Below are 27,507 nucleotides of genomic sequence, written 5' to 3'. Positions count from 1 at the left end.
AAGTGTACTTGTTTTGGTTTGCTTTGTTTTGCTGTCCATCTACAAAAATGTAAGTAGCTTTGCTGACATTTAAAGGTGAGCATTGCAGGTAACACCCAGAAGATATCCAGGCAGGGGAGAAATAAATATGGCAATGAATGTAGCAGGGATGGACAATCAGGACAGTTTGGAAACTGAGACCAGTAAAGGGGATTTAGGGCTCAGGAACTGAAGGGACTGCAAAGGAAACTGAAAGATGCTTAATCCTTTGGAAGTGGGCAGAGAAAGGCTAGGTAACTTTTATCCCAGTAAATGATTTTACTGAAGTGGGGCTGTCTGATACTTGGAATTTTAAGTTGTGCTTGTTCTCCCCAACAAGAGATGAAGTCCCTTTCACAGGAGCAGAACTGGATGTTAGTTTCTTGAGTAACAGCTACAGAGAGCCAGAGAGGGTAAAGAACGTAAGGGCTAGTGTCTTAGAGTGAGAAGGAACCACAACTCAAACCTCTGCTCTAGAAGCCATGCCTGACTGGTACTAGGGTGGGAGGGCACCCTCAGAGACCAGACAAGGTTGTGGTGATCCCAAGCAAGCATCTCCCTCATCCATGCATCTAGATACATTTGGAAACCTGCTTGTAGATATTCGAGACAATTAAAAAATTGAAACCTAAGGCACCCAACTATAACTATCACTTTACTTATTAAAATGTTTATTAAGCACATACAGAAGCTGTAAGCAAGTATATCGGCTAATAAAGGTAATAAATTACTAAAAATTGAAATTTAAAATTAAGTTAAAGTGTTTAACATTAGTTTCAGAAGGAAATATATTCAACCTTATGTTAACAAGTATACTGGGACTTCTTTAAAAATGCATTATCTGTCAAATAAATCAATTGTTTTCATAGGAGAATTCTGGCAGTTCCTAATTAAGGTTATACAGGTTTCCCTCAATTTATGTGGTACATGCATTCCCGGAGACTGCACATAAGTCGAGTTTGCATAAAGCAAACCCAGTTTACAATAGAACAGATAGAGATATGAGAGAGGGAGGGAGGGAGGGAGAGAAGGAGTAAAGCTGGGACTAGGGAAGGGGCAAGAGGAGGGGTGCAGAGCAACCCATCAGCAGCTCCTGGGGCTGCAGCAGGCAGCAAGGCAGCAGGATTTGTGAATGCATGCGGGGTGCATGGCAGCGGGGTGCAGCTCTTGCTCCTACATGCCCCATGGGAGAGCTGCAGGCTGGGGGCTGCGCCAGGCTCTTCCTGGGGGCGGTACAGGCCGCTGGATCTTTGTGCAGGACAACAGCAGACTGCCACTGTGAGTTGGGGCCGGCAGCAACACCAGGCTCTCCCCAGCACTTGGTGGGCAGGTTGGGGGGGGGGGGGAACTATGGTGAATTTTGGGGTGGCAGCAGCCCCCTTCCAGCGCCATTGCCTCATTCGTGCAAGCAAGGCTGGGGCTGGAGGCAGCATTGGGCTCTTCCCAACACTCCAGGTAGGCAGTGGCACTGGGAGGGGGGCTGCTGTCACCCCAAAATTCACCGTAGACCCCCCCACCCAGCCCACCAGGTAGGCAGCTTGTTGTTATGCCATGCGCAGATTCAGGGGCACACGCTACCCAGAAAAAACCCAGCACAACCCCACAGCCCTCCTGGGGGGCACATAGCAGCAAGAGCCACACACCCCCATCCCGCGCCCCAACCCCCCCCCCACGACCCTCACCTACTCACAGTTCCTGCCGCCTTGCTGCCTGCTGAAGCCCGGGGCCTCCACATCTCCTTACTCACCCCAATCCCTGCAGAAGCAGCCAATGCCAGCTGCTTGTAGCCACTGGGCTGCAACATGCCCTGAAACTCCCAGGGCTGTTCTTCTCCCCAGTCAACCCAGCTGCTGCAACAGACTAGAAGTAGCCGACACCACCTGCCTGCACCACAGCACGGCACAGCCCAGCAACTCAGGTCTGTGGGAAGAAGCAGAGCCTTGACTGCATAAAACAGTGAATTTACCTCAAATAAGGAATTTTGGTTAGAAAGAGGGTGCTCACATAAGAACAAATTCACATATATGGAACCCACATAAAATCGAGGGAAACCTGTAGTTCAAATGCCTCATGTGCATGTTCTCTTTTTTGGGCTGGATTCCCTGTCTATAATAAGCTTGCCAGTGCACCACAGTGTTTAGAGATCAGATTTTGGTATAAAATGGACTCTGCAACTAGTCCTGGCCCACAGAGGAGAATGAAGGCATGAGGCATTGTACCTTCCATAAGGTACTGTGACAACTTATGAAGATACAGTTCAATGTCAATGTGAAACAAACATATTTCTTTGGTCAAAAAGGTAAGAAAAATATTTCTTATCTTTTTAGATAAAAGTAAAAAAAAAAAGGCAAGGAAAGCACATGTTGAAATAATGGAATTTTCCAAAGGATGTAAACTGATTTTGTCAGCATTTCTTAGATGCAGTTTGATATTCTTGAACAGAGATGTAGATATTATGGTAGTTATAATAATTTACCTCATAAACCTAAAAAAGTCTTGAACCAAAAAAGATATTCCTAATTTAGTTCAATTTTCAAAAACGTCATTTCAAAAACAGGAGTTATTTTAAAGTGTTGAAATGAAATGTTTCAGCACTTACATAGACACTTGTTTTGTAAATATTAAAATGAAGATTGTTTTTCATTTTTTCCCCCATGGAAACTATCTATCAATCCCTCTGAAACTCTTATTTGGTGAAGTTACTATTAATAAATAGAAAGTACTAGATATGATTACCAGGGATCCTGGCTTTCTCTGATTAAAAAAAAAAAATAATCCCCAATCTTCTGATTAAAAAAGTAACCTAAAAATCCACATTTTCCTGTGATTTTAAATGAAACACTACTATATGTAGGTCTGCATATTAGTGATGTTTCATTTTAATTACATGAAAATGTGGACTTGGGGTTACTTTTTTTAAAATCAAAAAACTGGGGGGGATTGTTTTTTGTTTTTTTTCTTTAATATTGGAGAAAAACAGATTCCGTAATGATTCCACCATTTTGTGGAGAAGTAGTATATCTCAAGGATTTGCAGGGCAGTTTGCTTTTGCAGGAGAAGTTGTTTTAATATACTAAATAGGTATTTTCCTAGAGGAACTTCTTTATTTTATACTGTATATGGCATCCTTACAAAAAGCACCAAGAATTTGTTCCATTTAGAAACATGAGGTCAAAGAACAACTTTGCTAGATGCTTGCAAAAGCTTCCCTCAAAAAGACATTACATAACAAAACTAACAATTTGTTTCTTCAAAGACTGATGGTTGCATGTAAGAGAAGTAGCAGGTAAAACTATGTGTAACAGCACCATCTGGTGGCTCCTGGCATTAAAAAAACCCAAAAAAACTAAAAAACCCTAAAAAACCTTCACATTTCTAGAATGTATTTTAATTTATTTAATTTGCATTCACCTTAAATGAATGTAATGCTCACAAACTATCAGCATGAATGGAATATAATGCATTAATTATTTTAAACCAATTGGCAAATTATGGGCAGTATTCATTAACTTTATTACCACAGTACAATTTCAATCTATTCAAAAACTTCTTTTAAGGGTGATACCTATATCTCTAGAGTCAATTACTATTTTTAATGATAGTGAGCTTTAAGTTTGTGTTTTATGCATTACGAGAAGTGGAATATCTAGAACTGCGCAACTTTAGTAATTTGGGCTAAGTATGTCCATGTTAGGTGTCTGCCTCAGGCTGATTTTTTGAAAATCTCAGTCAACTTGTTTAGCCATTTCTAAGAGTGAGATTACAAAAAATATATGACGTTAAAAATTCTGGCCACCTTTTCTGTGAACCATTTTAATGACATTTGCAGAAAGACTGATATCTCCTGGAGGGAAAGGTGAAAAGGCTGTCTCAGAGGGGTGCTTTCTGCCAACTGTGCAAATCTACCACATTTTGTCTAGGTTATAACCTTTTTTTTTAATTAACAGTTCAACCATGCTCAGTAGAGGCATCTGCTTTTAGCAGATAATTTCTACAAATATTCTTTTCTCACTGAGCATGATCATTTTTCTCTCTCAGCACCTAGTGCTGAGCAGAAAGTATATGTAATATCTTCACAGAGTAACCTTAATTGAGCACTCAATTGCACATGCATTATAATTGCAATGTATTATAATTCAGCCTTTAGTTAATGATCACATACCTAAACTAAAACTGAATCAGGGGTATATTATGAAGGAGACAGTTGTGTATATGACCCTTGCAGAAGTTGAAAACTGTGTGTTGAAAGATCAAGGAACAAAAGTGGCACTTAAGATTTCCATAATTTAAGGATTCCCTAGAGAATTGGATTCTATACCTGCCACAGAGTTTTTATAAGATGATATACATATCATTGAAACTAAACTTTCTCAAGTGCTCTTTGGTTGCAGGACCTTGGTTTGCAAGTTAGAAAAGCGCTCATGGATGCAACTGAAGCTAATGTGCTGCAGCCATAAAAAGTGCTAGCTGTATATTGCTCTGTACTCTGAAAACATATGTTCTAGGCAACTCCGTTTTTGTCACTGAAAATTATGAATGAGAGTCTTTGTGATTCAGCTTTCTATCTGAAAAATACAATAGTATTGAGAATAATTTCATATTGCATTTGAAGCACTCAGATATTCAGTAATAAATGCCACAGAAAAGTCCATGGGTAAGTTAATAAATTTGTTCTATGATAAGTCTTGAATACTGAAAAGTAAATGAGGCATGGTGCTACACACTAAACAATACAGAGAACCTAAAATATTCACTCCTCCCCTTTAAATAAGTATGTAAATCTTTTTCACTGAATAAGACTGGCTCCTGTAGAATGCTACCATGTAATTTAAAACTGTATCATTATGCAAATATGCATAGGGGTGAATTAAAGTTGTGTAGGCCATCGTAATTCTGGACCTTACTAATTTTTAAAACCTTAACAATGTTTCTTAATAAACTACATGGAAAAAATCTATTACAGATCATACTTGATTTGTCTGCTATGGTTATTTCTAAGTGACCTACGTAATCTTTCAAGCAGAATAAATAAATTGCATTTAATTTACTGAATGCCAGGGATCCTGGTTTTCTCTGATTTAAAAAAAAATCCCCAATATGAGTTGAAAAAACTAAACCAAAATCCACATTTTTCTGCTCACATACATAACATTAAACACGTGCATAATGTTTGCAGGATTAGCCACATGGAAAATTCTTTAGAGATGAACAATAGAACTATATGTGCTTTTTAAAATAATTTGTTCAAAATTGCATAGCGTGCATCGTGAAAGGGACTAGACAGTATTTCACAGAACAGTACAATTAAAATAAGAAGTTCAAGTAACTAAGATAAATAGGTAAGTTTTTAGTACAGATGTAAAGATTAAGCCTTTGTCAAGAGTTGTGAATTACCAAGAAGAGATGTGTTGTTAAAGACCATGAGCATAAAATTTTATGTCAATAAAATGGGAAACTCCTCTCGTTCCTGGACTGTGAGTGCACTTCAGAACGCAAAGGAAGAAATAAGGTTCATATCAGCCATAAGTGATATAATACATTTAGTCTACGCATGAAGATGCTACTGATATGCCCACTTATGGCTTTAATTATACACATAAGGAACTAACTCTAATTTCAGACTGCCTTTATGTTAAGAATGCATTAACTTTAAAGAATTGTATATTCTTTCAAGACACCAGATATGGAAATATGTATTTAAAATTTTAGGAAAAAAATCCTTTTCATAAAAAAATGTTCTTATAAATAAAAAGGTCATTTTCATGAAGAAAAAGCAAATATTTCCTTAGTTTCCATAAATGATTTGTTACTATATACATGCTTTTATATTTCTTATAACATAGCTATACTACCATTCTGAAATATAAAGTTTTAAAATGACTTATCATTTTCTGCTTAAATACTTTAAAAAAAACAAAAACCCATGAGTTAACATAATTATAGGTATGAAATATGCCACCTTAAAAAAATTAGTTTTGTAGTAAGTGAGTTTGCAGGGTCAGTGTAAATATATACACACACACTTTATGCATATGTTTAAACAAAACTTAGTCCAATCTTTCTGTTCCCAGATAGAAATTGACCAGAAATTCTGACAGACCACATATGGGAGAGCCAAAGACACTCAAATAAAGTGTGGAAAACCTGAATTAAACGTCCCTGTCCAACCCAAGCGGAACAGTAATTTGAAGCTGGTTCATCCACATCCTAAGTGAGAGTCCCAACCATGGGTACATTCTGGAATAGGAAGGTCTCTTACCTAAACAAAAGTTCTAAAGGTTGTCAATGTATTCTGACATCACACAAAATGAAATGACAAACCCTTGGAACCATTTAACAGCTGGAAATTTGAAGTATAGAGCAGTCTTGAGTTGCACATCAAAAATGTGTGAACAAGGGAGCAAAACCTTGAACAAACTTAGATTAACAAATTGTACTGGTGTGTACTTGAAGGATGCGCATTTATGTCACAAATCTGAACACAACCTGTTATTCAAAAGTGAAGTATAGATCATATATGCAATAGACACAGTGAAGTTAATACTAATTATAGAAAATTTTGCTTCTGTAGAAAAGAGGACTCTAACTGGTCAAAACAGATTAGAGTAGGTTCAAATTGGGTGTTAATCACTTTTAATGACTGTAGAATTATTTGTAGTACACTGTGCAGAATGGTATCAGAAAGATAAACTGATGACATCTAACCGTAACAAATAAATTCTCAGTACTTTCTAATGTCTCCCTATGGCATTCAAAACTGAAAGAATTAGACAGATATTATCCTGGTAGGGAAAAAAAAATCCTGGATTATAAAATTACTGTAAACAATACAAATTTCCCCCCACCCCACAAGAGGGAAAAGTGTATTTAACTCATTAACCATTTTATCTACTCAGTATATATTCTATAATACAGAAGTTGAACAAAACAATGGCAGCAATGGTGACTACTGAAGTGTCAATAAATCAAAAGTATAGAGCCCACACAGTCTGCAAACTCAAGAACACACATTATTCATCAATAACACATTATCACAAAATGCATATATAAGTGAGAAAAATCCATTTTATCATACCTATCCTTATGAAGAAATTAAGTCGTTCCATTAACATTCAGTAAGCTAGGAAATATTTTTTCCTTTCCCAGTCTACAGAATATCTGAGGACCCCTAAGTCAATGATGTTCCCAATATGAAGTGTGTGCAAAGAAAATATATAAGAACCAGGTACATTTTTTTAACCTGATGAGTGCAGTTCAAGTATTTATTATGAAGAGTGAGTAGTTTTCCTTGTTAACAATTTGTATCTTTAATACTATATTAAACATCCAACTGGTTATGAATGATTATCTCCAGTATAGGTTAAAACTTTAGCATCACTGACCTCCCATTTTAACAATGTATTCTGACTTGAGCCTTGAATGTACTGCAGTTGTTTAAACAAAGTAGTTACTGTGAAATTAACTATAATAATTGATTTTTTATGAAAAGCCTGGCTTTAGAAAATATGTTGAATTGTGTTTCTCCACATACTCTAACATGCTTTCTGCCAAACTAAGATCTAATGTTAACTAATGCAGTCTGATATTATTTACAGAGTTGTCTTGGTATATAATAAAATATTTAACTTAGTAACTTTAACTTTATTTGCAATGCAGTGAACACGAATCATCTATGGGATGCATGAAATGTTAAGATTTTCCTTTCTTTTTATAAATAAAATTGCACATATAGTTTATAAAGAAAAAGTACAGGAGAAAAGAAATGCAATTAAAATGGTTTTATGTAATAGGGAAAGGAAGGCAAGTCGAGCCAGACTAATGTGGAGTTGAAGGTCCTCTGGGACCTACTCTTTAGTCTCAGTTGCATCAAAATCCCTGGAAACCTTTGAATCTATGCTAATTACACTTCAGACTTTGAAGAAATTAGTTATTATTTTATATTTGCTTGCATTTCTCCTCCAGAGAGCAAGTGAACCAACCACCTGACAGAAAAACTTTCCTATAAGAAAAGCAAGTGTCTAAAAGCAACTTTCAAGTTCTGGTAAGTATGTGGTTAACCGTAAACTTTCCCAGATACCACTGACCCTCCTCAGGATGGCCAGCCCCGGATTTTTAAGGGACACACTTAACTTTCTATTCAGTGGGTTGTCCCACAACTTGCTTACCCAGGTGATATACTTGAAGAGAGAGAATACCAAGCCAACTATTCTTTAGCAAGCAGGTAACTAAGGAAGGAAACAAGGAATCACACCTTCAGGCCGCTGATTACTTTTTAATCAAACTTTTATCTGCACGTTTCAGGCACTGACCCATCTCTTCCAGCCCTGCCTCATAACATGCTGGTGACTTTACCTCGAAGGTTCCTCATCATGTTCTGCTGTGGGTAGAATAATGGGGGGGGCAGGGAAATGGAAAAAGAGAGAGTAGATGCCAACAAGTCTGTAGCCTGTGGCATCCACAGGGCTGGCCTCACTGCATGGCACCTGCAGCGGGAGCCAAGCTCTCCAGATGATCACCCCTGAGAAACTTTTTTATTGGCTCCATCATCAAACTCACCAGACCCAGAGTGAGACAGTTGGAGGTGGCTGGGAGGCAACCAGGGCACCTCCTGGGACATGTCACCACTGTCCTCCCGCCATATCCCACCCCACCCCACGCTGGTCCCTACGGGGATGACTGTACCTGTGTCCACATCCTTCACCTGTTGCCTGGCTGCTGCCATCCAAGTAGCCCTCCTTCACCTCTGACACCCCCAGGGCCGCCTTCTCCTGCTCCGGGGTGACGTCCATCCCACCGGGCACCACCACCACCTCCTCCTCCTCCAGGGCCTCCACGTAGAAGATGGTCCTGGGCGCCGGGTGCTGGGGCTGGCCCAGCCCATGCCCGCCGGGCTGCAGGCGGGTCAGGGTGCCATTCAGCGGGGTGCTGGGGCAGCAGGAGGACGACGAAGAGGAGGACGAGGACGACGACGAGGAGGAAGGCTTCTTCCAGAAGGCGCCGCTGCCCCGCTCCTGGCCCTTCAGCAGGCGGCTCTGGCTGGGCCCCCAGTGCTCGAAGCCACCGTCCTGCTGCAGGCAGCCTCCCCCCGCCGGCCCGCCGGGCGCCGACGGGTGGCTGAACAGTTTCCAGCGGAGGCGCAAGATGTGCTTCACGTCAAAGTCTTTCCTCCCCGAGCCGGACATGCTGCTGCTGCTGCTGCCGCGGCCCCGCGGGGCGACAGGCGGCGGGGGCTTGGCCCCGGCCCGGCCGGGTGGGCGCGGGTCTCGGCGGCGGCAGCGGGGAGAGGAGCAGGCGGGCGGGGGGAGGCAGGCACACGCGCTGCGCGCACACACACACAGAGACACGCACACACACAGAGACACGCGCACACACACAGGGAGGCTCAGCAGCCGCCTCAGGACCGGCGAGGCGCGGGGGCAGAGGCAAAGCCGCGATCACCTCAGGGCCGCCTCCGCCTCGGGCCAGCGCAGCCCGAGTGCCGGCGAGGGGAGGCAGCGCTGTTTTATAGGCGCTGTGCACAGAAGGGAGGGGGAGCTGGGATCCCTGCCCCCCCACCCCCCGCCCGAGAGGCCTCAGCTCTTCCCACCGCCCCCTCCCCTCCCCGGTCCGTGACGCAGACCCGCCCCGGGCCCTGGGGGGCGCCTCGCTCGGCCTCCTGCAAGGGTGGGGGGGGCTGTCACTCAGGGTTCTTCGGCGTGTCGTGTCGTCACTGTTACTATCAGCAGCAGCATTGTCATTGTCATCATTACTATCATCGTTATCGTTATTATTACTATGGCCGGTATTATTGTCATCAGTTTCCACGTCAACATTGATATTACTTATCATGTTAGCGTTACTATTCTCCTTACGAATATTATTATCCATATGACTCATACTACTGCCCTTATACGTGCCATCATCAATAGCACTACTAGTATTATTGCATGTATGGTTAACATGATGATTGTCTTCGTTATTAATACGATATATATTATTAATAATAATATTGCCCAAATCGCTGTCATTATTATTAATAGTATCATGGATATTATTAGTAGTATCATTGACAATACTGTCATAATTATTATTCATGTTAATGATATTACCATGATCTTGTCCTTATGGTCAATAGCATTAATATGACTATTCATCTAATTATTATTCATGTAATTATTGACATGATTGTCATCATTATTATTCATGCTATTAATGCTATTACCATTATCCTTCTAATTGTGATGATTATTAATATTATTATTTATATCATTATTAACATTATTTTCATCATTATTATTCACTATTATAATTATTACACTATTAATGATATTATATTATTAATGATATTACCATTATCCTTGTCATTATGATCAATATCATTATTAATATCATTAGTCATCCCATTATTGTCATGGCTATCAACATTATCATTCATGTCATTATTATCATTTTCCCTGTTATTATGACAAATATCATTAATATTATTACTTATACCATTATTGACATGATTATTGTCATAATCATTATTCATATTATTAACATTACCATTATCCCTGTCATTATGATCATTATCATTCATATCATTGTTAATATCATTATCAACATGATCAGTCATTATTATTATTCATATTAGTAATAATATCACCATTACTGCTGTCATAATTACCAATATCATCATTAATATTATCAATATCAGTATTAGCATTATTGTTATTGTCATCTTCATTAATATTGTTCATATTATTATTATTAATTATGCTGTTTCCAAAATCGGTGTCATTATTGTCAGTGTAATTGTTGATACTGTTAACATTATCGTGATGCTGATGATGCTTTTGGTTCTGAGGCAGCTCCATGGCTCTAAAACCACAATGGGGAGAGCGGGGAAATGCATAAGGAGCAGTAAACAAAAAAAGCATGAATCATAAGCGTGTGTGAACTTAATAGACTATGTGCTGCCTGTGAGAAGGTTACAGGTTAACGACTTCTTCTGCAAGCTTCATTCATTAGCCTCTTGGCTTCCTGCTCCTGCCATAGTGGGAAACACCAGAGAGAAGGCCCCTTCGTGTCAAAAAAGAATAGCGCTCCACATCTGCTCCTCACCTTTTATGTCTGCCATCAATGCATTCAGACAGTGCTAAACCCAAGGGAGGTTCCATCAGAACAGAGAAATTCGCCTTGGGGGCATCTACCCAACGGGGAGGAGTGTTGCAAAGGGCACTTTGCCACTGGGACATCATTATAGAAGGAAAGGTTTTGTGGTGAATAGCTAGGAGAGGGATACAGTGGCAAAACTGGATAGCGTGTCATCACCTTCTAGCTCATAAATCATCATATAAAATGCATGAAAGGCTGCAGGCAATAAAATGATACACAGCATGCCTGCAAACCACTTGCCTTGCTGAAATTAGTTGTTTGGAGGAGGGAAGAGAGGGTTTCTCCTTTAAGAAAATAATCAAAAAGGTCATGATTTCCTCAGGATACTCTTCTACTGTAACCAGCTTTAACTCCTGCTTTAGTGAACCATCAAAAGTCTGTTGAATCAAACCCTCTGTGAGTGCAGGTGGAAGGGGTAAAGGCAAGCTTTCCCTAAGTCAACTAGAAATATTTTTGCTTCTTATTCTTGAAGAAGCCACAGCCTGATTAATCCCCCAGAGGGGCACAAGAGTCAAACATTTAGCAGAAGTTCTATTAATGTTCCTCTCACTCATCACTGAGCTAGTAAACCTGGTATAAGCCCGAATTAGAGTTTGCATTCTAGCCTAGACAAAGTTCTGTATTTCAACAGAGCAAGAAATTCAGAACATAAAGCCCTACTTTCAGAGGAAGAAAAATCACTACTGTGCATTTTAAATATTGATTTATGCCACAACAGCTGGACTGCAAAGTCCCTTGTGCCTCGATTTGGCTCTCAGTATTCAGTGATAAAAAAAAAGACCAAAAGCCCTTTAAAGCAAACAGAAGAAAGATTATTTTTTTCCACGTACTGATCTGAGTGAATATGTCCTATTTGGGAGAACATTAGATAGGAGCAAAGTGTGCACCAGAAATAAGAGGGGGGGGAAAACTTTTTTACCTTAGAAACTTGAACTGAATATCATTTGTGAAGACATTTGTGAAGATTTTAATGATGAATACACATTCCAAAGGTATTAGTACCATCTGATAATGTACTATACAGAAATATTTAGCTCTACAAAATAGCTTAAAATATCTGCACATACATATGTGTACAAGCATGCACATATATCTATATGGTTATAGATGTGTATGTCTGTCCAGTTAATTTAAGCTTTTTTTTCCTATGTATAAAATGGTAACTGAAGTTTGGAAAAAAACATTCTAATGTGTAAGACTACATGTCACCAAATATGCTATAAAATTCAGAGAAGGCATTTGGAACCTGATAACTTCTATGAATGATATCTATTAGACTAACATCTATTTCATGGTTTGATGTGAAGAGTTGATGGGTTGTAAAGTATTACAATATCAACCCGACTGTAATCATTTTTCTAGACTGGCTACTATAAGTACCATGATAAATGCCAATATGTAAACAAAACTAGCCATATTGTAACTATGAGTTATTGTAACTAAAGTTTTGAAATATAAGTCAACAAAATGACTTAGACTTTTGAATGTAGCTAACACCATTCTAGCAACTTGTGAATAAAATTATATGACAAAACGGATATGCTGCCTTTGCAAACCATGTTCTGTCATTGTTTTCACATTCAGCAAACATTATGTCCTTTGTAGTTCTGTAATTTTTTTTCTTGTACTTGGGGCCTCTATTTATCAAAATTTTACTCATAGAATTGCACATTTTAATGGTTATTGAATCCTGTGTACATCATAACACAAGTATTTGCTATGAATCATAGGTATGGTGCTTTTTGTATTGGTTTTTAATAGTTTATTAGACAGCATGCATATCAGAGTCTTTTTCAGATTTGAAAATGGATAAACACCTTTCTACCATGTTACTATGTTAATTAGATATGTTTATCTCCCATGGATTTGTTACTTTACACTACACTCATCAATGTAAAAATGATCTCTGTCAGTATGTAGTGAATAAGAACCACAACAAAGTAGACCCTGTCACTATAGTATACAGGGGAAAGTTGATTTCCTGACACAGAGTAGAAGAACAAAATAGCATGCTTTACTTATGTTTTGAAGTTTCTGTTGTTGGTGCTTCCGCTGCATAAAAAATGTTCCTTTGACTAGTCCCACGTACAAAGCAAAGGACATAATGGGTGCTGACAGAAATGTTGTTTTGTCATGCAGTTGACCCCCAGAAAGTACTCTACAGTAAGACAGAAGTGCACAGCTGCAGAGCACTTCAAAAGTGCCCAATCGCACAACACATGAACCCTCATTACATGAGGATTTAGATGAAGGTGCTCCAAAGTGGAACACCTTCATTAACTGGTCAGTGCTCACTGGGAGCAGGGCTGGGCTGCTGCCCCTGGTGCTGTCTTCTGGATGGGAGAGGGGAAGGGAGGAGAGGGAGTTTGGTCTGGGATTTGTCCAGCCTATGCTGGAGGGGGAAGCAGGTGAATTGGAGCCTCTCCCACCTCAGGAGGGACTTTAATCCACCCATCCTTCTCCTCCAGTGCAGGCTGGGCAAACCCCAAACCAAACTTTCTCTTTTCTCTCCCTCCCACCCTGACTATAGCACTAGAGCTGGGAGTATGAGGAGGGTGGGGGAGGTAGGGGAGCGAGATTGCAAACATGCAGACTGGAGCTCAATCATCCAGCCCCTCAGACCCAATGGAGAACATCTGTTGGGTCAGGGGGATCTCTGTGATTCATAGCACTTGCTGTTAAGCACCATGAGTTACAGTGGGGAGCTGCATGTCTGTCAGTGCCCTGTGTAGCATAGATCATTGCATGCCAAGATGAACAACAAACCACATTTAAATCTCCAAATAATTAAACTGTTGGTTTCCTAAGTATACAGTAAGAGAATCAATGCATTAGAGGGATAAAATATACTTAAAATGATTATAATAAGTAGTTCTGAAAATGAAAAAAAAGTGAAAAATAAAATCTTCATGCCTGATAGGGAAAAGGAAAACATATTTATCCCTACTATGTTAGAAAAAACATGACAAAAACATGACACTTGAGAAGCTACTGAGGTCCTTGCAAGCTTGGGTTAGCTGTAAATCTTGTTCATGAAGTTTAGCATGCTTGCATTATGCTGTTCATTCATTAAAATCTATCTGCACTTGATCCACTTCTACTAAATGTGAGTGTTTATACATATGCCCCAGGAGACAGGCAGAGGTGCTTTAATTAAAGCACCCAGAGCATTCAACAAGCTTTAGTTAAAGTGCCCACACTGCCACTTTTCAGTACAGGAACATGGATACACATGATGCTGGAGTCTGCTGGAGTCTGCGGTAGTTACCAATCTCCAGCAGGCTTGATTAATCAAGTCTGCTCCGACACACTGGAATTGCATGTAATTACGGATCACTGGAGCAGCTCCTCATGTAATGACAGCATGTCAGAGCAGCCTCAGTGCACCCTATAGGATCATTAGAAAGCAAGAGTGGAAAGGACCTCACAAGGTCATTTAGTCCAGCCCCCAGCTCAAGGCAGGATCCTTGACTTAAACATCCCAGCCAAGTGTCTGTCTAATCTGCTCTTGAAAACGCCCAAGGATAGGATTTCCATAATATTTCCAGGTAGACTATTTCAAGGCATGAAGACCCTGATAGTCAGAAAGTTCATCCTAACTTCCAACCTAAATTTTATCTGCTAAAGCTTGAGTGCATTGCTCTTGGTCCTGTCCCCTGTAACCACAGAGAAAAGGCCAACACCATCCTTCCTATAATCGCCCTTCAAGTATTTCAAGATTGTTATCAAATCCCCACTTCTTCAGACAAAAAAACCCTAGTTCTTTTAGTTTTCCTCATAAGCAGTGATCCTGGTTTTCTCTGATTAAAACAATTCCCAATTTTCAGCTAAAAAAAACTAACCCCAAATCCACATTTTTCCATGCCTCCCTGGCCCCTAATCAGTTTTTTTTCTCTGTGCTGGACTCTCCAAACTGTTCATGTGCTTCTTGTGGGCCCAAAATTGGACACAGTACTCTAGCAGTGTAAGGACCCAGCTGGGCACCTGGAGAAAAGCAGAAGAAGTTTCTTTCAGTTTCAGATCACAAATGCTGGGCCAGTGGGGTACAGTGATGGTTGCTGGGCTCCGGACCTGCTGGCTCCTGCAAGCTACCCCAGCCAACTGCCACCTGTGCTACTGGGCCCAGCTGTCACAGAGCTGCAGCCAGCTGGGAAGGGCCCTGCCCCCATGACCTGGCCAGGGCCATCCCCACCAGGTCACAGCTCCGTGACAGCCCCACCCAGCCTGAACGTGGGGAGCAGAAAGCAATCTGTCCATGCAGCTCCCATGACCGCAGCTCAAGCTGAAACCCAGGCTGGCCCCTCAGTGCCTGTAGGCCAGCCCAGTTCAGCCCCACAGCCCCAGCCCCACCCATGGTTGAGACAGACAGATGATGAGGCCTTGCCAACTGGCCATACCCCTACTGGAGTAGGGCTGCTCCGTTCCAGCCAGGCAGACCCTGGCTACAGTCCCCCAGTGGAAGGGGGATGGAGTAAACTCTCTCCCTGATCCCTTTGCCTCAGGGGACCATGCCAGGCCTGTGTCTACAAGGCAGAGGGGTGGGGCCAGGCCTGCTGGGTGGAGCAGACAGCACATCCTAGCCCAGGCCTGCAGAGCATTCTGGGATGCTGGGGGATTCAGCATTTTAACCCATAAGGGGGTCTGGGACGTAAGTTGCATAAACCGGTTTGACCCAAATCAGTTAAGTCCAATACTACATTCAGCCAGGTTTATCTTAAACCAGTTTTGGCCACTTTAAAACCAGTTTACGTGCACTGAACTTCTGTTCTGTTACAGGTTTAAACCAGTTTCTGATCAGTGAAACTGGTTTATGTGTAACTTCTGTCCCTCACTATAATGATTTGTATCTACTGAGTCTGCAGGTACTAAACACATGGATCATTGTAGACAGATTGTAGAAAGGAATGGGTGATGTTTCCTAGCAAGATAGAAGATATTCATTTGCTACTGGTATTTCTTAGTTTTCTTGTTTTGAATCTAGCAGAACTCGAAAGCTTCACATTAATATAATCAAAAGGAGAGAAATACCTTTGATGGAAATCGAGTATAAAAAGGAGATCTTGGAATATATTCAAATAATTGTCATAGATGCCTAACCAGGGTTTAGATACATTATAAACACATTTTAGACACTTAAGCAGAAAAGTGAACCAAATCAACCTGACTCCCACAGCTGCAAAACACCTGAAATACCAAATTTCATTAGGCACTTCCATTATGACCTGAAACAGCCTCAGGGTATATAGTTAGACTTGAGCATCCAGACACTTATCTGCTGCTTATGCTCTGTTCCAATCCAGATAAGACATGGGAAGTGCCTGAAATACTTCATCTTTTTGTGACCATGAAGTGCACCTAACTTACACTAAGAGCAGAGAGTACAGGGGCTACTCTGTACACTGAAAACATGCTCACCTCATCAGAAACAGAGCCAAAAGTGGTGGCCATCTTTTTGTATAATAGCATAAGCATTAAAGATCTCAACTAGAAACTGGGAGACCTGGGTTTCTAGACCATCCCAAGTGTGAGAAAATTCAAACCCACATGTTCTATCTCTTTAACGAGGATACCAAGTACCACAAAAGCCAGACAGAAGACAACGTTGTAGCCTTGTGATAAAGACATTCCTCCCCCCGCCCCCCAGGACTGTTTAGTGTTTTACATTCAAGAGCTATTGGTTTAAAGAAAATATCCTGGAAGCCAGAGCCCAGTTTCTCCCTCCCAGGGGACTACTTCCTTCATTAGATCACAGTGCCAGGCTCCCTCTTGCTTGCTTTCCTTTTGTTCTCATGACTGTTGCACCATTAGATTCCCTGTGGCCACTTCAACAGGGAAGATAATGGGTGCTCTCTTCACAACTGTTATAATAATGTTACTATCTACAGTCAATTAGGGGCCTCTGAGCTCCTTGGAGTTGATGGAGGCATCTTGTAATAGAGTGCCAATCCTGGGCCCTATTATGCATAGTCCCTGTGGCTGCAGAGTGCTGTTGCCACTGTGCCCACAGCCTCAGGGAAATCCTGGTTCAATACCAAAAGAGTTAAACCGGATGTGCAGTGATCAAGTGCAGGAGGAGCTGGCTCCCATAAGACCCTTGGAGCTCCGGTTCTCTTTAAAAGGGAGTAACCAGGATTACCTTTTTTCCCAGAGAGGGGAGAGCAAGACAGTACAGGTACCTCACCACTTGTGCAGAGACACAAACAGGGAGTGAAGATTGCAAGAAGGATCCTGCTGAGAAAAGAGAGAACAATAGACTGACCTGGGAGCAGTCATCCAGGTAAGATTCTGATGTATACAGGGTTTGTCCCAGCTCCAGAGAAAGAAGAGTTGTGCCCAGGAGGGTGAGAAAAACCCATGCCTGCCCAGAAGGTGAGCAGGTCTTGAGAGCTAAAGTAAATTTAAAAGGAGAAGACCCAAAATGAGAAACAGAAGTTAATTAATGATAAGGGTGGACTGTATCAATTAAGACTATAGATTAATTCAGGTTCAACGTGATAAAATCAATAACAAAGGAAGGAAAAACTGATAATTTGAGTTGTGTCAAATTAATCAAGGAGGAATTAATTGCAAAGAGAGCACCTACTGATAACTGAATTGTGTCAAAGCAATTTAGGGATGAATTGATCAGTGACTGTGTGTGACCTGGTCAGTTCAGGGGCCAAAATAGGTCAAGCCTACAGAATGAAAACCTGGCTGAAGTGGAACCTGGCCACCATCAGACTCCTGAGGAGACAAAGAAGTAGGATGGGCCAGGGCCCCAGCTTCACCAGCCAGGGCAACTCGTGGAAGTGGCAAGAAGTGACAGACTTGTAGGCAGATTCAACCTGAATAAGAACGAAAACAAGGGATACCAGACAAGATGGTCAGGCTTACAATCTGCCAACTAAGATCTAAATGAGTGTGTGACAGACTGGAGTGAAGGGGAGGAGGAGCCCTGTGCATACACCTCAAACTTCGACTGTTTGATCCATGGCAGAAGACACCTGCCTCCCCTTTCTTAGTGACATCTTAGCATGGCTGGCAAAAAGAAATAGTGGAAAAGTGACAAGATAGTAAGAACCAGTTGGGGAGAACACTATTCTCAGTAAATGATCAAGCTGGTGAATATTGTGAGAAGAGGGACTGCTTACACATCTAATATGCAACCCTAAGTTTGGCTTCCAACCTCTGAAGTGAGCTAGTTTCTCTTGACCCTATTATTTCTGATTCGCTGATTTGTCAGGGTAGGCAAATCACCTTTCTGGGTTCCTAAATCTTTCCTTTGACTCTACAAAGAACCTGGATGCTTTACCCTGTCTATCCAAACACAGTCATTGGGCAATATTCTTATTTATTAAGTGGTGGCATGTCTTAAATGGAGCTCTTAAATGGAGCTGAAAAGCTGATGTGGATCTATCTCATTGTCATGAGTAGAACAGGGCATGTACTAGAGCAAATGGCCTTAAAACAAATCTCTGCCACATACACAGGATCATGTGCCTCATTCAAATGATATGATGAAGAATGCTGACTTTACTAGCTTATAGTCTAATAGCTTTACTAGTGGTTGATCTTTTATTCAACAGCACGAGCTTAAGGCTATTAAGAAAGCCAGATGGATGACATGTAGAGAAGTATGATACAAGAGAGAACAGAGAAAAAACTGGTAGGTATGGACATTTGAGAGAACACATTTCTAAGTAAAGCCAGCACAGTCAATTGAAAAGAAATAGAAATTATATTATAGCTTTTCTTCTAACTTTTTGTTCGTGCTTCAAATAATTGTCATAGAAAATATACTAAAGGTAGAAATACTCTACTTTTAATACATATATAGTCAAGTTACTGAAAACTGCTGAGAGGGAAAAAAAGTTATTTTTAGTAGTGGTAAGTAAAACATTAAACAGAAGCTAACAAATTACTCTTGTAAATATTTTATGTTTAATAAGTAAATGTAATTAAATTCAGCTTCTGGTATATGCAGGTTTCTGCCAGCATAGATATTGGTATAAATGCAGTAAGAGAAAGTGGTCACAAGCCATCCTAGCTACCAAGTAACTTGCAAGGAAACAATTAAATCTTATGAAATTCAATAAGGACAAGTGCAAAGTCCTGCACTTAGGATGGAACAATCCCATGCACCAGTACAGGCTGGGGACCCACTAGCTAGGCAGCAGCTCTGCAGAAAAGAACCTGGGGGTTAAAATGAACAATAAGCTTAATATGAGTTAATGATGTGCCATTTTTCCTAAGAAGGCTAATGGCATACGGGTTGCATTCATAGAAGCATTGCCAGCAGATCGAGGGAAATGATTATTCCCCTCAATTCTGCACTGGTGAAGCCACATCTGGAGACTTGTGTCCAGTTTTGGGCCCCATACTACAGAAAGGATGTGGACAAGTTGGGGAGTCCAGCAGACAGCAATGAAAATGGTTAGGAGCAGGGGCACATGACTTATCGGGAAAGGCTGAGGGAACTTTACTTTGCAGAAGAGGAGACTGAGAAGGGATTTAATAGCAGCCTTCAACTACCTGAAGGGTGGTTCCAAAGAGGATGGAGCTAAACTGTTTGCAGTGGTGGCAGAACAATGGTCTCAAGTTGCAGCAAAGGAAGTTCTGGTGGGATATTAGGAGAAACTTTCTCATGAGGAGGGTAGTAAAGCACTGAAACAGGTTATGCAGAAAGGTTCTGGACTCTCCATCCTTGGAGGTGTTTAAGACCTGGGTAGACAAAGCCTGGGCTGGGATGATATATTTGTGGGTGGTTCTGCTTTGAGCAGGGGGTTGGACTAAATGACCCCCTGAGGTCCATTCTAAGCCTAATTTTCTATGATTCTACAATTCTATAATGTTGCAGACTAAGAAATGAGTAGTGTTGGACATAAGGAAGCTTGATTCTACATATTTCATCTGAGGTATCCCTTAGGAACTCTGCAAGCACCCCTGGAAAGCTAAACGCATATCATCTGTAGAAGAAAAATGGGCATAGCAAGTTTATAAGCACCAAGTAATTCCCCCCCCTCAAAAGAAATGTTTTAAAAATGTATCATCCAAAAAAGCAAAACATAAGAAGCCAAATCTTGATAACTGAGTTTCTTGAAGCTAGTGTGGGGATGTAATTTCAGCTATTTTAGTCACATGGGGTTCTTTGCTATGCCTTAAGAGATACTGAAATGAAAGACAAGCCAGCTAATCACTGTTATTAACAATGACTATTTTATCATTAAAAAAGGAAAAGAATAAAAATTAAACAGGAAACAAACATTAAGTAATGGTTTGTTCAGTTGGAAACTTCATTTGAATGCTTTTTTCTGGAAAGTTTTCAACTCAGATTGCTCCTTTGAGATTAGTTTGTTTGTTTTTTTCTGGCAGTTGCGCTTGGTAAATTAAAACCACAGTATATTTCTTCCTGAAATTAGCTGTGGGCTCTATCTCAAACATATCATGAGTCTTGGATGTATAAAGAACTTACTGCAGGCGAAAGGCAATAGGCTTTATTGTGAATCTGTTGACCATGTACATACCCTTGCTGGCAGTGGCAGTTACCATGGCAGTTTAGCCTGCAGTGAAATAAGGCTCTGTTCAAGCTGTCTCAGGTAACTACACAAATTAAATATCACATTAAAACTGACAATAATATATTAAAACTAATATTGTTGACAGTACTTTCTCACCCCATTGATAGCATGGAAGTTTTAGTGACCTCAAAGAGGAAAGCCCACCTCTTTCAGGGCTTGGCTAGATTCAAGTATCTTCTTGGGTCATGTTTTTGTGGGTCATCATGAGGGATACTGTTTTCTCTGATAACCCCCCCCCCCAATATTTGGATTTAACGAAGTAAACCAAAATATATAGATCTCTCTCTATATATATAGATATAGATAAATAGACATCTATCTATATCTATATACAGATATCTATTAGGGCTGTGCAAAACAACATCATTCTAATTCAACTTCCATTTCAACGACTTGACAGAACAGTGTTTTGTTTCAAGTTTCATTTAGTTTCAAAAGCACTGTTCTGTTTCATTTTGTCGAAACTGTTTTGTTGTTTTGATGCTGTTTCGATGCTGTTTCAATGTTTTGCCCATAGGATATTATGGGGAAACATAAAATTCAGCAGGCAAGTAGATTGAGGGATCTCCCGCACCCCCAGGAGGGCTGCTGGGGCTGTACCCAAGTCCTCCCAGGGGTGTGAGCCCCTGATCTGTCTGCCAGATGAGGGAAGCTGGATGCTGCCGCCTGGGACCAGCTCCAGGAAGATCGCTGCTGCTTCCAGTTCCAGGTGGCAGCGCCCACCTCCTGTCATCTAGCAGGCAGATTGGGGGCTCACCAACACCCCCACGAGGGCTGCAGGGGCTGTGCTGGAGTCCTCCTAGGGATATGGGCCCCCGATCTGCCAGCCAGATGACAGACGGGTGCAAGCCCGCATCCAGCCTGAGCTGATCTGCCCTGCCCCCTACTGGAGCGGGCTCCAGGTGGGGGCCCAGAGCAGATCAGCTGGTGCAGGGACACTCTCCTACCCCAGGTTCAGGGTGGCAGGTCCCTACACAAGCTGATCAGCCCTGTCCCCTAAGGGGAGCCACTCCAGGTGGGGGACCAGGGCAGATCAGGTGGTGTGGGGGATTCTCCTCTGCCCTGGGATTGGGGTGGTGGGTCCTTTCCCAAGTTGATCTGCCCCAGCCCTGCTGGCACCAAGTGACAGCCCAGCTTCTGTCATCCAGCAGGGAGATTGGGGGCCTGCTGGCATCTCCAGGAGGGCTGAGGGGGCTGTGCCAGTGTCCTCCCAGGGGTGTGAGCCCCTGATCTTCCTGCCAGGTGATAGGATCTTCCCAGTGCTGGGTGTGGGCTGCGCCCAGCACCAGTCTGTCATCTGGCAGGCAGATCAGGGGCCTGCACCCCTAGGAGGACTCCGACACAGTCCCCACAACCCTCCCGGGGGTGCAGGAGCCTCTGATCTGCCTGCCAGATGATAGGAGGTGGGTGCTGCTGGCTGGGACTGGCACTGAAGCCAGTAAGCCTGTCTTTGAAAGTCAAAACATTTTGAAACTCTCTAACGTTTTGAGTTCCCTTGTTTTGTTTCAAAGGTGTTTTGAAGACTTTTGTTTCATTTTGATTTTGCTCTTTTGAGCTCGAAACACATTGAAACAGCTCCGAAATGAAACTCCGGGTGAAATTTCTCACAGCTCTAATATCTACATCTATCTATCTATTCATACATATGTATATATATATTGGCACTTACAGAGCTATATAATATCAAATTCTGGAATTTACACAGGGTTTGGATTCTATTTCCACCTGTAGTGGAATGCAATCATCTTGTGCGCATATTTGCCGTAAATGAGAAGAACCCTCTGACTTTTAGCCAAATACTCTAGTGTTTAGGGTACATGCCTAGCAAGAGGGAGGCCTGGATGTTGGGCCACACTCACCTTTGAGAGGGTTTGAACCAAGGCATCTATTTTTTAGCCAAGAGTTCTCAGGATTCTGGCACAGATTATGTTTGTGGAACAATTAAGGTGTTAATCACACCAGAAACAGCAACTGACCACACATTCTCAGAATGTATGGTGCCATAAAATCACTAACCAGCCACAAAGATATTACTTGAACAATATGCAATGTCTTTGTGACTGGTATGTATGGTGCTATAACTTGAATGTGTAGCATAACATACAGGGACCTTCCCATGGCTTGAGTCCAGAACGGTCCCAATCAGCTGATCATCAGCTTGCAGAGACACCCTGGGACTTGAATCCCAGGTGATGATTAGCTGATCAAGAGGGCCCCGGGTCTTGAATCCCTTGACTGGTTCCTGCTAGCTGACTACAGACTGGGATTGCCCCAGGACTCAACTGATAATTGGTCAGCTCCAGGGACCACAGTGGGGCTCAAATAGACTCATGGGTCCCCAGTGCCATCTTATGATCATCTGATTATCAGGCACCCAACCTGCCAGTGCAGGGAGATTCTGGGATTATGAGCCTGTACTCCCTCTGCACCAACAGTATGGTGTGATTAGCAGAGATCCTGGTTTTCTCTGAAAAAAAAAAAAATCCCCAACTTTTGGATTAAAAAAGTAAGCCAAAATCCACATTTTCCTATGATTAAAATGAAACATTACTATCTACATCAAGGGTCAGCAGCCCCCCAGCATGCACACCGAGCATGGCATGTGAGGCAATTTTGCTCAGCACACCATGGCCAGCCACAGCTCTGGGTAGCTGCTGCCAGTGATGGAGCCTAAGTGGGGGAAAGACTGGAGCTGTGCTGCCTCAGGCCCTCCCCCACTGCCCGCTTCAATGAGTGTGTGCAAGCGTCAGTATGGAGATGATGCTGGAGCCCAGCACAGATGTTTGCAGCCTCCCAGTTGCAGCTGGCCCCGGCTCTGGGTAGCTGCTGCCAGCTGGGAGCCCGGGCTGCTCCCAGCAGGCAGCTGGGATGCTGCAAGCCCTGCTGGGAACAGCCCAGGCTCCAGCAGCTACCCAGAGCCTAGGCTGGGGGTCAGGGGCTTTGGGTGGAGGGCAAGAGACACAAGCAGAGCATCCTGCCATGTACCCCTTGCCTTCATTTTGTTTTTCTGGCATACCAGCACTCCGGCACCTTCCAAGGCAGGCACTGTGGTGTTTTATGGCACTCAAGCCAAAAAACCTTGCCTACCCCTGATCTATATATTAGTGGTGTTTCATTTTTATCACAGAAAAATGTGGATTTTGGCTTACTTTTTTTTAAAACCAAAAATTGGGGAGTGTTTTTTTTAATCGGAGAAAACCAAGATCCTTGGTGATTGGGGTCTGGTTCTCAATTCTATAATAATGCCTTCTGCAGTGCACAGGAAGACTAGCAAGTATGGCAGAAGACCAGCTTGGCTTAGCAGGGAACTCTTCAGTAAACTAAGTCACAAAAAGAAAGCTTACAAGAAGTGGAAGCTTGGAGAGATAAATAGGGAGAAGCATAAGCGCATTGCTCGGTCATGCAGAGATAAAGTCGGGAAGGCTAAAGTGCAATTGGAGTTGCAGCTAGCAAGGGACGTGAAGGGAAAAAAGAAGGGTTTCTAGAAGTATGTTGGTGGTAAGAGGAGGATCATGGAAACTGTGGGTCCCTTACTAAATGTGGGATACAACCTTGTAACAGAGGATGCAGAAAAGGCTGAAGTATTCAATGCTTCTTAGCTTCAGTTTTCACAGGCAAGGTCAGGTTCCAGACTACTGCACCATGCAGCACAGTTTGGGGAGAAGGTGAACAGCCAACAGTGGTGAAAGAACAGGTTACAGACTATTTAGAAAAGCTGGATATAAACAAGTCCATGGGGCCAGACAGAGTGCAAACAAGAGTGCTGAGGGAGTTTGCTAATGAGATTTCAGAGCCATCATCTTTGAAAATTCATGGGGTTCAGGTGAGGTCCCACATGATTGAAAAAGGGCAAATATAGCACCCATATTTAAGAAAGGGAAAAAGGAGTATCCAGGGAACTACAGACCGGTCAGCGTCATCTCAGTTCCTGGAAAAATCATGAGCAGATCCTCAAGGAATCCATTTCTAAGCACTTGGAGAAAAAGAAGGTGATTAGAAACAGTCAGCATGGACTCATGAAGGGCAAGTCATGCCTGACCAACCTGATTGCCTTCTATGCCGAGGTGACTGGATCTGTGGATGTGAGGAGATGAGTGGATGAGATATACTTTGATTTTAGCAAGGCTTTTGATATAGTGTCCCATAACATTCTTGCAGGCAAGCTAAGGAAGTGCAGGTTGGATGAATGGACTGTAAGCTGGTTAGAAAATTGGCTGGAGCATTGGGCTCACAGGGTAGCAGTCAATGGCTTGATGTCTAGTTGGCAGCTGGTGTCAAGTGGGGTGCCCCAAGGATCAGTCCTGGGGCCAGTTTTCTTCAATGTCTTCATCAATGACCTGGAAGATGGCATAGAGTGCACCCTCCGTAAGTTTGTAAGTGTCACAAAGCTGTGAGTAGTAGATACACTGGAGGGTAGGGCTAGGATTCAGAGTGACCTAGACAAATTAGAGGATTGGGCCAAAAGAAGTCTCATGAACAGGGATCCTGGTTTTCTCTGATAAAAAAAAAATCCCCAGTTTTTGGGTTAAAAAAAATAACCCAAAATCCTTTTTTCATGACATTTCATTTTGATCATGGAAAAATGTGGATTTTGTGTTACTTTTTTAAACCTAAAAATTGGGATTTTTTTATCAGAGAAAACCAAAGAAACCAGAATCCCTGCTATGAGGTTCAACAAGGACAAATGAAAACTCCTGCACTGAGGATGGAACTTTCCCATACACCAGTACAGGCTGGGGGCTGACTGGCTGGGCAGCAGCTCTGCAGAAAAGGACCTGGGGGTTACAGTGGACAGTAAACTAAATATGAGCCAACAGTGCACCCTTGTTATAAAGAAGGCTAGCAGCATACTAGGCTACATTGGTAGGAGTGTTGCCAGTAGATCAAGGGAAGTGATTATTCCCTTGTATTCAGCACAGGTGAGGCCACATCTGGGGTACTGTGTTCAATTTTGGGGCCCCAACTAGAGCAAGGATGTGGACAAATTGGAGAGGGTCCAGCAGAGGGCAACAAAAATGGTGAGGGGGCTGTGGGACATGACTTTTAAGGAAAGACTGAGGGAACTGGGCTTAGGGGGCATTTATACACAGATTTTCTTTGTTGGATGTGCAGGAGATTCTGCACATGATGTGCTGCACATGAGCTGATGCGCACCACACCGTGTCACATGCTGTTGTATATGCAGTGAAATGCATGTGCAAGAAATGGCGGTGGTGCACTTTTGAACTAAAATACATTTGAGGTGTTTTAGTTCAAAAGTGGACCACCACCATTTTCTGTGCGGTGACGTGCATTTTGCTGCTTATGCAACTGCACGCACCACAGCACTAGGCTCTTTTCAAAGTACTTGGTACTGCAGCACATACATGTGTAAAAATGCCCATTTAGTTTAGAGAAGAGGAGACTAAGAGGGGGTTTAATAGCAGCCTTCATCTACCTGAAGGGGGGTGCAAAAGAGGATGATGCCAGACTCTTCGCAGTGGTTTCAGATGACAAAACAAGGAGCAATGGTCTCAAATTCCAGAAAGGGAAATTTAAATTAGAAATTAGGAAGAATTGTCTTCCTATGAGGGTAGTAAAACACTGGAACAAGTTATGTAGAGAGACTGTGGAACCTCCATACTTGCAGGTTTTTAAGACCTAGACAAAGCTTTGGCTGTAATGATCTAGTTGGGGATTATCCAGGTTTGAGCAGGGTTTTGGACTAGATGACCTCCTGAGGTCCCTTCCAGCCCTAATTTTCTATGAGTCTATGATCCTATGATTTATAGACCAATCTTGTAGGTATAAAGCTACTGAGGGGGTGGAGGAAGGGGAGAATAGCCAGATCCCCACTGCACAAGGGTTGGTCACCTTGCCTCCCACAGAGTCCCACAATGGATGCCAGATCAACCTGGCTAAGGGAAAAGAGGAAGTGCCAGACCATCCCTTACTAAGGAATTTCCCCTTAGATTAACGATCAGTTGCTCACAGTATATTCACACCTTGTTTTTAAAGACTTCTATCAAATATTCTATATAAGCCATTAGTCACCATAAGTAAAACCATTTTTTCTTTAAAACAAAGCATAAATGAGCCAGTATAGTGTACTCTAAGGAAATATTTTAGTCTGGGTAAACACTTTTAAGATAATAAACGTGTTGGTAACTTCATTTGAAACTTTAAAAGCCTGACACAAATTGACAGAAAACAGGTCTCTTAGAGGGTTCTTCAAAGTTAATTTAAGGCAAATATGTATTTCTTTTGTTTTTCTCCCATTAATAGGGTTTGTTAAGAAAGTGGTATTTTTGGGAACCATGCATTCCAGAATGGGTAAGTGTAATTCTTGAGTTATTGTGTAAGGTTTGTAAATATTCTGATTATACATACCTGAACTGATGGTGAGGAATTTTATATAAAATAAAACAAAATAAGATATTTAAATCAATAATTTTAATGTATACACATATCTGTTTTACATTTAACTCCCTTGAAAAAAATATTTAGCTTATGACTGACCCTCTTTGCAAAATATTTGTTGACATAATGTATGAAAAACTCTACAAAAGAACCAACAACCAAACTACCCCCTAAATCACAGAGTCTTCTCAGCTGCTTTATTTTGAAAGTCAGTTATGCATATTAGTTTACAACTCCTCTGTATTAGGTAAATTAAAATTAGGGAGCTTGTAATAACAAGTCTCCTATCTTTAAAATTAATTATTTGCATTGTACTATTTTTTGTAGTTTTATGAAGAGCAAATTTTAAGAATGCAGCACTTTATTGTCACCTCATACTCTCCTAAATGACCATTTT

General features: G+C 41.8%; 1 protein-coding gene across 2 annotated transcripts in view; it reads right to left on the bottom strand.

Annotated features, from left to right (window-relative positions):
• Positions 1–9,558, bottom strand: part of KLHL1 (kelch like family member 1) — a 489,325-nt gene extending 479,767 nt beyond the window's left edge. For both annotated transcript variants that reach the window (XM_090024576.1, XM_090024581.1), the window contains exon 1: positions 8,701–9,558. In XM_090024576.1, coding sequence (XP_089880702.1) covers positions 8,701–9,200 — 500 coding nt within the window. In that variant the 5' untranslated portion in view covers positions 9,201–9,558. The remainder of the gene's footprint in view (positions 1–8,700) is intronic.
• Between the last annotated feature and the right edge of the window lie 17,949 nt (positions 9,559–27,507).

The sequence above is a fragment of the Crocodylus siamensis genome, chromosome 1 (genome assembly GCF_052110815.1).
Source record: "Crocodylus siamensis isolate JL-2025a chromosome 1, ASM5211081v1, whole genome shotgun sequence".
Classification (NCBI taxonomy): domain Eukaryota; kingdom Metazoa; phylum Chordata; order Crocodylia; family Crocodylidae; genus Crocodylus; species Crocodylus siamensis.
Note: the sequence above shows the minus strand (reverse complement) of the source record. Positions and strands in the feature narration are given on the sequence as shown.